The sequence below is a fragment of the Felis catus genome, chromosome X (assembly GCF_018350175.1).
Source record: "Felis catus isolate Fca126 chromosome X, F.catus_Fca126_mat1.0, whole genome shotgun sequence".
Classification (NCBI taxonomy): Eukaryota; Metazoa; Chordata; class Mammalia; order Carnivora; family Felidae; genus Felis; species Felis catus.
In genome coordinates this window covers 93,905,881-93,921,375 of record NC_058386.1, presented here as the reverse complement: position 1 = coordinate 93,921,375, position 15,495 = coordinate 93,905,881, and the positions used below count along the sequence as shown (strand labels likewise).

The 15,495-nt window shown below is 37.7% G+C and overlaps 1 protein-coding gene across 3 annotated transcripts in view; it reads left to right on the top strand.

The window, feature by feature from the left end:
* The window catches only part of LRCH2 (leucine rich repeats and calponin homology domain containing 2), a 100,506-nt gene that overhangs the window by 64,020 nt on the left and 20,991 nt on the right, over nt 1-15,495 (top strand). For all 3 annotated transcript variants that reach the window (XM_023248878.2, XM_019824197.3, XM_004000812.5), the window contains 3 exons: nt 6,080-6,128; nt 6,207-6,323; nt 13,536-13,580. In XM_023248878.2, coding sequence (XP_023104646.1) covers nt 6,080-6,128; nt 6,207-6,323; nt 13,536-13,580 — 211 coding nt within the window. The remainder of the gene's footprint in view (nt 1-6,079; nt 6,129-6,206; nt 6,324-13,535; nt 13,581-15,495) is intronic.

The following is a 15,495-nucleotide window of genomic DNA, read 5'->3' as shown; positions in this document are numbered from 1 at the left end:
CATTTATTATTTTCTACTGGTTCTTTATAACTTTCAGGAGAAAGCTGAAAATGTTTGACTTAACCTGCAAGATTGAAGTGAGTTTCTGCCTACCTCAAGAACCTTATCATGTGCTTTCCCACTGGCACCTTTTGCCGTTTGGAAGGGTGCTTTTTCTTCTTTATTCTAGCATGGTTTCATATATCTGTGTTCTATATCCTACTGTGTTTCTCTACTGGGATTGCCCTTCTTTTTTTCACTTGGGCTTTCAGAATTCTGAGTTCAAGTGTGAGATGACTTTTTTTTAAGTTCGTTTATTGATTATTTAGAGAGCATGAGTGATCTGGGGAGAGGTAGAAAGAGAGGGAGAGAGAGAATCCCAAGCGGGCCCCATGCCCAGTGCCAAGCCCACCGCGGGGCTTGATCTCACAACTGTGACATCATGACCTGAGCCAAAATCAAGAACTGGACGCTTAACTGACTGAGCCACCCAGGCACCCCTAAGATGACTTTTTATACTCCAGTCTAGAAACATTCCTCTACTCAAATTTCATTAATTGGATTTAACCCACTCCCTCCCTTTTTGAAAACTGATTGTGTTTTCTTACATGTTTGCTCTCGTAAAGTTTGTGTTATCACTTTCCCTGTCACTTCCTTTCATTCCCATCTTAAGCTTCCTCCCCAGGTTCCTAACATTCTCTTGAGAAAGCCCCAGTTACTCAGACCTCAAAATTGTGATGTGTAATCCTGGCCTCTCCTCCATAGAACTGTTACTTCTACTTTCCTCATCTTCAAAACACTCAATATTTTCTTTTTTTCTTTTAATTTTTTTTAACGTTTTATTTATTTTTGAGACAGAGAGAGACAGAGCATGAATGGGGGAGGGGCAGAGAGAGAGGGAGACAGAATCGGAAGCAGGCCCCAGGCTCTGAGCCATCAGCCCAGAGCCCGACGCGGGGCTTGAACTCGCGGACCGCGAGATCGTGACCTGAGCCGAAGTCGGACGCTTGACCGACTGAGCCACCCAGGCGGCCCTCAATATTTTTTTTAAGAACAAAAAATAATTTAAATTTGTTCCTGATTATAAGATTAGTGTAGCTTTTTTGTTGAAAAATTATGAAATTTAGCAAACACATAAATAAACATCACCTATTGTCCATCTCTCTAGAGATGACAAGCTATAGTACTTTGGTATTTTTCCCTTGAGGCCCTTTTTTCATCTGTGTGTGCGTGTGTGCACACACCACAGAGTTGTATGACCCGGTGCCTATTGAGCACCTCTACTTAGATGTATAATAGGCATACGAAACTTAATTTTCCAAAACCACACTCTTAATCTCCCTCCTTGTACCTCTTAAACTTGGTTTTCCTGTATTTTTTTTCCCATTTCTGAAAATGTCAACTCATCCTTGTAGTTACCCAGCTCAAAAACCTCAGAGTCAACCTCGTCACTTTCTTCCACACACCCTATCGAATCCACGAGCAAATCTTGTTGATGCCACCTTCAAAATATACCCTGAATCCGATCACATCTTGTCACCTCCACACCTACCACCCTAGCCCTGGCCTTCTCTTACTTCATTTATTACAGTAGCTTCCTAACATTTCTCCCGCCTTGCTTTCCTTTAGCCTGTTTTTCGAAAAAGCATCAGGTCGGTATTTTTTCAAATGTAAGTCAGATCACGTCACCCTTCAGAAGTAATTCTTTAATGACTTTCCATCTCATTGAGAATAGAAACCAGAGCCCTTTGAGGACTCGGAAACCTCTAACATCATCTGGCTCCCTGTTGTCTTCCTCTCTCGCCTCCGTCTTCCTAGTTAGTTAGTTCTTCTCTAGCTCTACTGGCCTCCTTGTTGAATCTCAATATACCAGGCATTTTCCACTCCTTCAAGGCTTTTGCCTCTGCCTGGAATGATTCACCCCCAGGTAACCGGATAAGCCCTATGCTCTGCCGTCAGGTTTCTGCAGCAGCAGCAAGGGGTTCCCTGAACAACTTAAATAAAAGACCGTGCCTCTCCCACTTCTGTCTCTTTATCCATATCTCGGGTTTATTTTTCTCCACAGAACCCTCTGACGTTCTAAATTTATACTTTTTTACCATCTGGCATCCTGAATGTGTATTGCTTTATTTGTTCATTGTTTGTCTTCACTACCCCACCGCCCCCTTGGCACACGTCAGTGTCAGTCAGCTTTATCAGTTGTTAGAGAAGACTATTGAAATCTCCAGCACAAATCGGGGATTTGTCTTTGAAGTCCTATCATTTTTCCTTCATATGTTCTGAGGCTTTTATTAGCTGCATAAATGTTTAGGGTGAGTTTATACGTTGGTCATTATGAAATGACATTTTTTATATCTCTGGTAATGTTCTTTGCTCTGAAGTCTACTTTTCTGATATTATATAGTCATCTCAGCACATGATACATCTTTCTCCATCCTTTTATTTTTTTGAATTTTTAAAAAATGTTTATTTCTGAGACAGAGAGAGACAGAGCATGAGCAGGGGAGGGGCAGAGAGAGAGGGAGACACAGAATCCGAAGCAGGCTCCAGGCTCTGAGCTGTCAGCCCAGAGCCCGACGCAGGGCTCGAACTCACAGACCTTGAGATCATGACCTGAGCTGGAGTCGGTCGCTCAACTGACTGAGTCACCCAGGCGCCCCTACCATCCTTTTATTTTTAACCTATTTGTGTTCTTGTGAAGAAAGTGGGTTTCTTATAGTTAGCATATGGTGGCACCTTCCTTTTTTATCTAATCTGACAGTCTGAATTTTAATGGCAGCGTTAATATTGCTCATATTTAATGGAATTATTGGTATTAATGGATTTAAATCTGTCATCTTGTAATGTGTTTTAATTTTTGTCTTATCTGTTCTTTGTAGCCATCTTTCTTCTTTTTCTCTTGTCTTTTAAATTTTATTTGAAAATTCCTCTTTCTCTCCTTCATGGGCTTATTAGCTATAACTCTTTGTTATCATACCTTAGTTATTATCTTGGGGGTTACAGTATAGTATTTGAACATCTCACAGTCTATCTCCCAAGTGCTATTAGGCCATCTCATACATTGCATGACTTCAAAACAGAATCCTATTTCTTCCCTTCTGGCCTCTGTGGTGTTGCGGCTACACGTTTGACTTCTATACATGTCATAAGCCCCATAGTACATTGTTATACTTTTGCTTTAAATAGTCAGTTACTTCTTTAAAGAGATTTAAATAATCAGAATAACGCCTTTTATCCTTACTCCCTTCGTCACCATCTCTAGTGCCCCGTGTTCCTTTGTGTTTCCATGTAGTGTCATTTTCTTCGTACTTGAAAGAGATGTTGTACTTGGCATCTCTTGAACTTTGATTTTTACCTATTTTATGTCCATCACGTCTGTACTTAACATGTTTAGTCTTTTCCTCGAGCTTCCTGAACATTACCTGATTGAATTTTTGGTTGAACCGTGAACTTCACCTTCTTGGGTGCTGGATCTTACAGCATTGCTGTAAATATTCTGGAACTTTGTTCTCGGATGTGGTTAAATTACTTGACAACGATTTGATATTTTGGGGACTTGGTTTTTATGACTTGTTACGTGGAATCAGTGTGACATTTAGTCTGGGGCCAGATTTGGCCCCCTAGTGGGGCAAGACTTTCTTAGTACTCTGGCTGATGCTCCATCAACTATATGCTTTTCCGGTCTGGCTTGTGGGAACCCGTATTGCTTGTAGTCCTCTGTGAGTCTGAGAACTATTCTGTCGAATCTTTCTGGTGATTCATTCTTTTGCCCAGTATAAGATCGGTGATCAGTACTCAGCTGAAAATTTGAAGATTTTGAAATTTGAAAATCTGAAGAAAATTTGTGAGAGTTCGTAAGTTCTTTCTCTGCATGTTGCTCTTTTCTTTATTACTTTGTCCTGTTAATTCCATCTACCTCTTTCACTCTGGGTCCCAGCTCGGTTTCCTTAATTCACGGATACCCTTGGGCCGTGCTTTGGTTCCTGGTCTGTGGGCTGAAGCCTGAAGCCTGGAAGCTCTCTTTCTGCAGCAACCTGGCACAGTTGTGGGGTTTGACTTGTTTGTTAGCCATCTGTCCAGGAAAAAAAAAAAATGTCTTTTTTTTTTTTTTTTGGCTTTGCCTGATATTCAGGATCTTGGAAGGTAGAATTTTATATATCTTGTCTGTTCTTTTAGTGTTTTTAGTCAGGGAATAAATCTGATCACTGTTAACTTCTGTCTTGGCCAGACACAAAGTATAATTCCTACATTTTGTGTGTTTTGTCAATATTTAGTTTGCTTCTTCATATACCTTGTCTGTCCCAATGTTTAAAAACTTCTACTGCCCATATTTTTCATATGCTTGTGATGTTATCTTTATTTATATTTAAATCTTTTAGTCATTAATTTGGTATTTGATAAAAAGTAAGGTATCTAGTGGTTTTTTTTTCCTCTCTTGCTCCCTCTCTCCTTTTTTCACGCCCTCTCCTCCTCCCCTTCTGTTTTTCTTTCTTTCTGTGTGTATTTTATAATTGGTTAACCAGTTGTCTCAACACTGTTTGCTACATAACCTATCATTTCTACGGTGATTGTAAATTTCATATTTTTAAATCAAAAGTTGTTATATTTGTGGTCCTGTACTTGTCTTCCCCTGGAAAATCTGGATCTAGTAGTATTTAATTACTCTAATTTAATAGAATATATGTAATTTCCTAGTAAGGAAGTCCCTTTTATTATATAACTTTTCTCTTCCTGATCATCTGTTCTTCCAAATCAACTTGGAAATTCTTTTATCACATTTCTTTATTTAAAAAAAAAATTAATGTTTACTTTTGAGAGAGAGACAGAGACAGAGACAGCACAAGTGGGAGAGAGACAGAGAGAGAGAGAAAGGGAGAGGGAGACACAGAATCCGAAGCAAGCTCCAGGCTCTGAGCTGTCAGCACAAAGCCTGTCGCGGGGCTCGAACTTGTGAACCACGAGATCATGACTTGAGCCAAAGTCAGACCCTTAAACCACCGAGCCACCTAAGCGCCCCTATTGCATTTCTAATACAAGCCCCAAAATACTTTCTGGTTTTTTATTATAGTTCACTTCAGGAGTCCATTAATTTGAAGTAAAAGTGACACCTATAATACTTAGTCTTTCTGTCTAAGAACTTTCCAATTATTCAAGTTCCTTACTAGACATTGGTAGTTTTTTTTTTTTTTTTCATGTAGGTCTTATGCATGTTTAAGTTCAGTTTCTTCCATATTTTTGCTTTTCCTTCCTTTTATGAATGAGTTTTTTCCTAATAAATTTTATAGCTTGTTATAATTGTTATATGAGAAGGCTATTAACTTTTGTATATTTTTTATAACTGGTAACGTTCTCTTAGTAAGAATAGATTTTACCTCCTTTGGATAATTATGTTTTCTATAAATTTTGAAAATTTATTTCTTTCTCTCTAATTTTTACATGTTTTTTTCTAACTGTACTATAGAGAAGTTCTATAGCAGTGTTGAATAATAATAGCTCTTGTGGGAATTTTGCTTGTGTATTTTTTCCAAAGGAACTTCTTGTTCAGAGTGGCTACCTAACAACAGCATGTGTGGTTTACTGTTCCCCACAAAAATAGATGAAAAGAATTTCTGCCATAGCCCCTGTGTGTCAGAATGAAGGGTTAGAGGTTCATAATCAGTAATTCAATAGTCAAAAAAGAATTGCTCCCCTATTCTCTTTGGCATTTAAACAAAAGACATTTGTATAAAGAAATTACTCAGTTTCTGTTTGTTTGTTTGGTTTTGGTAATGGTGTAATACAATAAACATTCTGTGTTTTCATTGTTTGTCTAGGTGTCACGTTTCTTTTGGCCTCTAAAAAGTCCTTAGAGGAGTTCTGTGCATAGGATGATATTAAGTAAACTCGTTTTAATGTTTTTTAAAGGAATATAAGTGATTGGGAACTTAAATATGTTTTTGTCAGCTAAGTTTTATGTTATTAGTTCAAACCATAGACATGGGTAAATTCTTTAGATTTCTGCTACAAAAAGAGAGAGAGAGACAACTTTATAATGCTCATAATAAATACTTAAGGGTAATTCTAAAGATTTTAATATATTAAGGCATCTTTAATTTTGTAGTGTCTCAGCAGATGAAGTTAATTCACCGTTATCACCTCTCACATGGCAGGTAAGAGGAAAATGAATTACTGTTATATCTAATATTTTGTTCTCATTTATTTAGTTAAAAGAAATTGTCTCATTACAGCCTTTAGAAAATCAGAAGGATCAAATAGATGAACAGCAGTGGCCAGAATCTCAACCTATAATCTGGCAGAGTGAAGAAAGGAGGCGGAGCAAACAGATTAGAAAAGAATATTTCAAGGTACTTTATTGAATTGCAAAATTTACTTCGTAATTATTAGTTTTGATTTTATCAGTTTTGTGTTAATAAGGTAGACTAGAACTCTAGTTACATATAGTAAATATGTTATTTTGTCTTGATTTCCCCCATGCAAGAGTATGGATACTATGATCCAGTTAAATAGGTAAAATTTCAATATTTCAGAATAACTAAGGATGAGTAGATCAGTCTGAATTGTGATTTACCAAATACTTGACAAGAAAGATGAATGGTTGCTATCCTGCTAATTGTAGCAATATGTAGTAATGTTTTAGAAGAATTACTTAGAAAAGGTCTTTAATTAGATTTGTTTCGGTATGTAGTTCACACATATTTGCAATTAGCATTTAACTGTTTCTGTCTAAATAAATGCTGTGTACATGGCTCTTAAAAATGCCTGAAAGTGTTTGTCCCTCATTTTTTCTTCTTGCTACCTTAGTAGATTTCTTAAGATGATCTTTTATCATAGATAAATTTGGAAAGCTTAGCCTATCCGAATTCTCTCAGATTTCTAGTTTAGGAGTGTTTTAATGAAATTTTACTGGGTATACCTTTGTAAGTATTGTAGTATTACTCATTTGTGGTTAAAGTCCGCTATGTTTGTAGATGCCTGTGGAATTAGCGTAATATTCAGTACTAATCAGAATCCATTATTGGAATTTCTGACTCAAATGAACAGTGCAGGGAAGCTTCCTGCCCCATGAATAGCAAATTCTGTTGTCTTTGTGTACTTTTCTGTTTCCTGAAGCCTAATTTTTATCTAATAATAATCATTTTATGTAAATGACATTGCTCTATGCTAATGGGTAGGTAATTTGAAGTTTATATCACTAATGGGTAGGATCATATTTCATGTTTTTCTTTGGTAGAAGTGGTTATCTATACACATTGATCTGTTTCCTTATATGGGAGTATAGCATATATGGAAGTAGTATCATATGACCAAAACAGAAACATTACATGTCATAGCAAGTTTCATCTTTCAACAAGTAATTACTGAATCTTTTTATTGCGCTTCATGTTACCTGGTCAGTGTGAGAGGTAATGAAGTAATAAAAGATATAGGGAAAAAAGGAAAAACACTCTAAAGTAGAACCCTGATCAGTAATGGTGTAAGTCTGTTTATCCCATGTCTCTACAGATCTGCAGTTTTATGTACATTCTGACATTGATTTTAAAGTCTCCTCTTTTAGTTTATAGGATCTCGAACAAAGGCACTCGATAAAATTTGTTAGTAGAGAAAACCTGATGAATGAGTGATGATGTGGGGGAAATTTTGGTATTTCTGGCTAAAGAATGAGATTTTGATATTTATTTGATCTACTAGTAAAGTAAAAGCATATAAATTCTGACAATTTATCAGAACTCGTGCACACCATGTACTAAGTGCTTTGCACTGTTCTAAGTACTTTACAAATATCAACTCATTTAATATTCATAACAATCCTGTGAAGTAAGTACCTTATCGTTCCTATTTTACAAATGGAGAAATCAAGGCACAGAGAGGCAAAGTAGTATGCTCCACGTCACTTAGCTAATAAGTAGCTGAGTCAGGATTTGAACCCAGAGCCTATGCTATGCTGTCTATCTACTGTGGATAGCCTAATATCAAATTAAACTTGCAAATCAATACAGTTTTATTGTTTTAAAAAATATTTTATGGTAACCCAACTGAACTTTTTAAAAAAAATTTTAATGTTTATTTATTTTTGAGAGAGAGAGAGTACGAGTGGAGGAGGGGCAGAGAGAGAGGGAGACAGAGAATCTGAAGCAGGCTCCAGGCTCTAAGCTGTCAGCACAGAGCCTGACGTGGGGCTCAAACCCACAAATCATGAGATCATGACCTGAGCAGAAAGAAGTCAGACATTTAAAACTTACTGAGCCACCCAGGCGCCCCCAACTGAACTTCTCAATAAAGTCTTAATAGAAGCCTCAGTGAGCTCTTAAAAAAGTTCTTTGAGTTAATAGCATCATTTGTTGATAAGGATTTTATTTTTTATGGCTTAAATTATCTCCTGTAATATTTCTCTTTTATAAGTTGCTAAGAGATCAAATGAGATAATATTTGAAATGTCCATTACATTATTATCTTTCAACAAATGTTAATGTCTTCCACTTTAAAATAAAGTGGGTGCAAAGATAAGTTTTAGTGACTGGGAAATTTTAAGGAGATATGTAGTTCTCCTCAACAGTCAGAAGATGTCAGTGTTAGGACACTGCAAAAAAAATGGAATGTCAACAATTTTTTCCCTAAGATGTAAAAAAAAAATATATAAACCCTGAGATAGTTTCTAAGTCAAAACCATTATTCAGAATTGCCAGGATTTTCTTGATTGAAACATCATTGACAGCTGTGAAGTGTCTTTATTTAAAAAAACAAAATTTCTTTTAATCACCCATCTCCCAGGAATCAAAAGGGTTATTCATAGGATACAGCACTGAACTTAATCTGGATTTATAGTTCATTCAACATTAAAATGCACTACTCTAGAGATTCATAGCAAAATATCACCAGGCTCACTCAGTGATGGCCCCTTTAGCTTTTCTGTGTTAAGAAACATACAGAGCTTTTGTTGCCACTTTATCCTAAGACATATAAATGGCTAAGCCACAAGGTTTCTTTATGTTCCATGGTAAATTATTAATGGTGTTGTTATTCAGTATATTTATTGAAAGCGTTTGTGTGAATGTTTGTTGTATGTGGATCTCTCCAGTTACTGCTTCCTAGTTGCCAAGACTGAATTTGGGTAGTAAGGTTTTTCAGGTAAGCCCCTGAAAGTAAGTAAAAAATGTTTCAACATATTAGCCAGATTATGTGAACAAGAAGATAAATTGGGTCAGATTATCTGAGTAAGTAAATCACTACAGCAGAGTGATACTGACTAACCCTTCTAGGCTTCCAGGCCATTCTTGTGCAGATTACTACTCTACTAAATCAAATTTAGTGTCCTTATTGCCAAAATAAAGTCACTGCATTTTTCAAAGTAAAAGTATTTCAGGAAATATATTATTACCTTATTAAAAATCATTTACGAAAGCAAATGTATTTTACACTTTACAGAAACGTGTCAACCTTTTTAATGAGATACACAACAAAATATGAACATCTGATTTTTTGATAAATTACATTAATATAAATTAGTAGCTTTAATTTCTTCTAAGAATGATAACACATGAATTTCTAAATGCATTTGATGATTGATTTCTAAACAAAGAAGTTATAAAGCATTACAGTAACTGTAACATATCAGTTTTAAGGATGATTTGATTTATCGAAATGCCATACATATTTGTCTTCAAAGGTATTTTATTGCTGTTGCGCTAAAACATTACAACGACCCTTAAAATACCTATCTGATTGCATAAATATAGTATAATGTTTGAATTTAAAGGCTAACTCCAAGGAAAATATTTTTGTATATTTTCTATGATCATGGTTAATTTTATACTGGGATGGGGAAGCCAGTTGGGTTTGTGAAATAACCTGATTTGTTCCGAGTTCGAGTTTGTGCACTAGTTACTGTCTCTCCTGTGAAATTAACTTAAATTTCAAAAGTGAATCGACCTTTTTGTTTCTCTGGTTTGTAAACAGGTCTTTATTATTTGAATTTAGATATAGTAAGCTTCAGTTATTCAGACTAATACTAATTGAGGGCAGCTGCGTTGATTCAGTACAAGTTGGACTTCTAGAATATTTTCAAATCTGTGTATATATTAGGTTTGGGGTTTTAGGACTTTCAAATCTGTGCAGTAATGCAAACTAAGTAGTACCTTTCTGTGTTTTCATTTGTAATGAAAGGTTTTCATTAGAAGTATAGTTGAGTAGTAGGTAATATTATTACTATCTGTGTTCTTGACTTCATCATCCTCTGTTTCTTTCCTTTATCAATTATTCACTTCCCTACATCCTTTCTGTCTCTTTACTTTCCATCTTATAAATGTGCTTAGACCTCTACAGTTATCCCTAATTCCCCTTGCAGCTGTTGCCTTATCTTTTTTATTTTAGGGCCAGACTTTCTTGACTCTCTAGTATCAATAACAGAAAGCTTGGACACTTTAAGAATTTTTTTATTTAAACTAATTTTTTAATGCTTATTTATTTATTTTGAGGGGAGAGAGAGAGAGAGAGAGAGAGAGAGAGAGAGAGAGAGAGAGAGAGAATCCCAAGCAGGCTCTGTGCTGTCAGTGCAGAGCCTGACATGGGGCTCGATCTCATGAACCATGAGATCATGACCTGAGTCGAAATCAAGAGTCAGACACTTAACTGACTGAGCTACCCAGACACCCCAAGTTTGGACTTTTAAAAAATGTCAGGCGCCAGGCTTCCCTACTTCTCTAAGTCTTACTACCTTCCACAATTCACTCTTCTCAAGTAGCCATACTGCTACTCTTTGTTTTCTGCACAGACTGAGCTTTTTTATTCCTCTGTGCTTTCCTTCTTCTGAGAATGCCCACTAGCCCTTTGTATTCCTGGCAAACCTTTGCTAATCATTCGGGATTTAGAGATGGAAGTATAGCATAGGGGTTAATATCCTTGGCTTGTCAAATCAAACCACTTTGGTTCCAGTGTTTAACTGGGAGATCAGCTAACTGTGTGACTTTGACAAATTACCTAACCTTGCTAAGCTTAATTTTTTTCTATCCTCAAATGACTTGAATAGTGTCTTCCTTTACAGGATTATTTTCACTAATGAATTACTTAATAATATAAAGTGCTTATTAGAAAAGCACTTGCCACAGAGTATACAGTTAATAAAAATTAGCTTATTATTCACTCAAATGTCATTCTTTTGTTTTAGTTTTTGTTTTTGCAGGAGTCATCTTCTATCGGGTATTCATTCTCAATTAAAATATGAAAGGTTGCAGCAAATTATCAGGGGTGCCTGGCAAAGAAGGTCATGGTCAGGAAGGCAGGAATCCATACTGGGCCTTCTTCAGTGGTACTTGTGTAGCTGCTTATGTTTGAGTGTCCTTGTATGAACGGCAGTAGTTGAAAAGCATGTAAGATGCCAGCGACATAGAAACCCCCACGATGCTCCCTTTCTTCGCATTGACATACTTGTGGTACTGGTGGTAACCTCTTTGAAACCCTCCCAACAGTGCCTTTAGGGGTGAGATCCTGCATCAGTATTCAGCTTGGCAGCGGCTCCGTTTTTTTTTTTTTAATTTTTTTTTTCAACGTTTATTTTTGGGACAGAGAGAGACAGAGCTTGAACGGGGGAGGGGCAGAGAGAGAGGGAGACACAGAATCGGAAACAAGCTCCAGGCTCCGAGCCATCAGCCCAGAGCCTGATGCGGGGCTCGAACTCCCGGACCGCGAGATCGTGACCTGGCTGAAGTCGGACGCTTAACCGACTGCGCCACCCAGGCGCCCCGGCAGCGGCTCCGTTTTGACATCCATGCGTTTCTTCTCCGTTATTGCTATGACTGACACCATCTTCAGGTCCTGGGGTCTGCTGTGCAAATGTCACCCTTTTGTTAAAGTAGAATAGGACCAAGAATACATGCTGCCAGTGAGCATTGAGCCTAGAAATGGCAGATAGGTCTGCTCGCACATGCCGGCTGCCTTCAGGGGCTGTCTCTGGAACATCGCGTTGCAAACATATTGAGACTATGTCTGAGGTCAGCTTGAAAAAGCACCCTGGTAGGTTAGTGGTGGTTGTCATAAATCACTGGAGAGACAACGGAGGAACTTAGGTCTCGTATTTGTAATCCGTAATAGTGCTCATTCACCAATCTGTGGTTGAGCTATCAGGTAGGTTATCTCGTTTCCCAAGAGTTAGGGAATTAAAGCTGCGTAAGTAAAGGGTGCCATTAAATAAAACATGGGAGTGCCAGGCAAAGAAATTTGCAAGTCGGTTTTCCAATAGGAGAATCCTGAGTTGCAAGTGGTATTTCGAGTGTTTAAAAAAAAATTTTTTTAATGTTTATTTGAGAGAGAGAGAGAGAGAGAGAGAGCGCGTGCAGGGTCAGGGCAGGAAGAAAGGGAGGACACAGAATCCGAAGCAGGCTCCAGGCTCCAAGTTGTCAGCACAGAGCCGGACGCCGGGCTCAAACCCACGCTAGATCATGACCTGAGCCGAAGTCGGACACCTAACTGACTGAGCCACCCAGGCGCCCCAATATTTCAAGTGTTGTAATCTGCCACTGATTTACGAGATTATTTGTGGTGAGGAGGACTTAGAAATAAGAACACTAGTGGTTGTCATACTGCATTTCTTCAATTCTTGATTGTAAAAACAAGCACCTTTTCACATAGTAGCATTTTTTATTTTAAGCATATTATCTTTGTGCCTCAGTATAAGATGCAGATAATAGTATTTACTTGAGGGTGGTTACGATGATTAAATGGGATGATACATGTAAACACACTTCTTTCAGTACTTGGGCTATAGGAAGCAGTAATATTAGCATTAGCTATTATTGCTACTACTGTTATTGTATAGTCAATATAAACACCTAGTATGGTATTTTTTCTTACCTGAAATCAGTAGGCTTCTTAGCAATAGGTTGCATTTTTGGTGAAATTACAGACAAAATGTGAGATAATGGGGGCCCAGGATAAGTTGGTAGTTGTAAGAATTCAAATGTTTATTTATTTTTGAGAGAGAGAGAGAGAGAGAGAGAGAGAGAGAGAACACAAGTGGGGGAGGGGCAGAGAGAGAGGGAGACATGGAATCTGAAGCAGGCTCCAGGCTCTGAGCTGTCAACACAGAGCCTGACGTGGGGCTCGGACCCACAAACCGTGAGATCATAACCAGAACCAAAGTCGCACACTTAATTGACTGAGCCACCCAGGCACCCTGGTAGTTACAAGAATTCAGAAGAAGTAAGTCTGAGAGAGATTACAGAAAGAATTGACAATGATGTCTTGGATATGGTGGGTTAAGAAAAAGGGAGAACTTAAGACAACCTTCAGATAGCAAACCTGAATGGATGGGAAATGGATCGGCTCAGGAAAGAAATGTTACTAGATATATAGAACAATGCCTTGCACATAGAAAGCACTGTATGTTAGCTATTAATAAGCGCCAAGGACTATTTAACTGCTTATATATCTAAACTTGGTATCAGGTAATTTAACAAAAGTATCAGAGAATTTAATAAGATATGAATAAACCTCACATAGCATTTACTAGTAGAGAATTCGTATGTTCAAAGAAAAGTAAAGTATATGTTTTAAATTTTTTTCAGTATAAATCATCAAGGAAGAGTTCAAGTGGCAATGAAAACGATGAGGTGAGAAAAGAGGGTAAAGCAATTCTTTAAAATGTTTACTTTTCATATGTAGTTGGTTCAATGAAAGTAAAATGTAATACATCTGTCAGTTTGTTAGTGATTTAATACGTGGGTTTTTTCCAATAATACAAACAGAACATCATCATGCAGTTATTGATTTAATTATGTAATTTCCATATATCTTTTACCTCGAACGGAATTTCTGATAGTTCAGTTCTTTCTTTTTAATGTTTGTTTATTTTTGAGAGCGAGACAAGTGTGAGAGCAGGGGAGGGGCAGAGAGAGAGAGAGGGAGACACAGAATCAGAAGCAGGTTCCAGGCTCTGAGCCGTCAGCACAGAGCCCGACACAGAGCTCGAACCCACGAACCATAAGATCATGACCTGAGCTGAAGTCAGACGCTTAACTGACTGAGCCACCCAGGCACCCCATCTAATAGTTCGGTTTTAGAATTTTATTAACATTTACCTTTTACATTTTCTCATCATTTGTCTCCCTAAACCAACCTTGTGGTCAGTTGAGATTCTTTTGGAATTTGTTAATCTTTTTCTGCAAATTCTGTGTACTATTTTAACATCTGAAATTAGATTTCTATGGTTTGTGCCTTATTATAAATTTTTCTACCTCACCATTTTAAGTTATGCAGCAACCTAGCATTTTTGGAATGACACAGTGTCATCACCATAAATACTTCAGCTTTAGGTATTTTTGGTTGAAGGGATTGGTATTAATTTGGTGTTGAGTACTTGGCAGGGCTTCTGAATACTTCAATTTTGAGAAATGGGACCACACAGAAAATGTTTGCTGAACCCTGAGCTAGACGCTCAGCTTGGCTATTGTCCCTGTCCCTTTATATTTTATATCCACTCTGGTCCTGCCTACCTCAATATCTAATCACTTAGCAAGACCTACTGTTTCTTTTTGATACTGAAATGTTTTGAATACATTCCCCACCTGCACTTCTGCTATTTCTGCCCTGGCCCAGGCCCTTAACAGTTTCTGCCTGTGCCACCACAATAGCGTCCTTGCTCTCATCCGTTTCTCCAGTCCATTTTCCTCCCTGCAGCCACAGTGACTGCTCCAAAGAACACAGAAATGCGAGCAGGTTCTCTCCTTGCTTAGAAACCTTCAATGCGTCCCCGTCACTTAGAAGGTAAATTCTAGGGCCTTCCTGATCAAGCCCCTGTTTACCACACCAGCCTCTGCTCATGATCTGTCCTGCTTTCTCTCGCTTTCGTTGTGCCGTCCAGCAGTATGAACTGCTCACGGGTTTTCTGCCTCATCCTTTCATTTTTCCTCCCGTGCCTTCGTCCTTGTCCTCTCGTCTTGGAATGTTGTTCCCTTCCTTCTGTTTCTGGTAAACACCTACTCAGTTTTTTACTTTCCCAGGAAATTTGCCTTTCTCCACCACCCCTACCATTTCCCCAAGTGCCCCTCATCTGCGGTTCCTAATATGCCAGGCCATGGGTCTGTCATCGTACTGAGAAGGTTGTATTGCCTGTACAAATGAATCTATTTTCCCCCTAGACTGAGAGATCCTTGAGTGGATGATATTTTACTAAGTTTTAATATTCCCACTGGGTAGCACAGTGTCTGACATACAGTAGGTAGTCGGTAATCTTCTGTTGAAGGAAATGATGATGTCCTATGGTATGCATATTCAAGGTTAAATGTTAAGATTTTTCAGTTTGGTTGCTAGTGGTCATTAAAAAAACATGGACCATTTAATATTAGTTTAGGCAGGTAAATCTTTTGTATTTATTTCTAAGCCTATAGTAGATACACGTAATTTTCCAGGTAAATGTTCTTATTTGAGGTGATCCACGTACTTCTCTCAGATTGTCGCGTATTGTTGGCATTTTGAATTAATCCTAATATATGGATCTCTTGTAAGAAATAAAGAAAGATTTTCCTC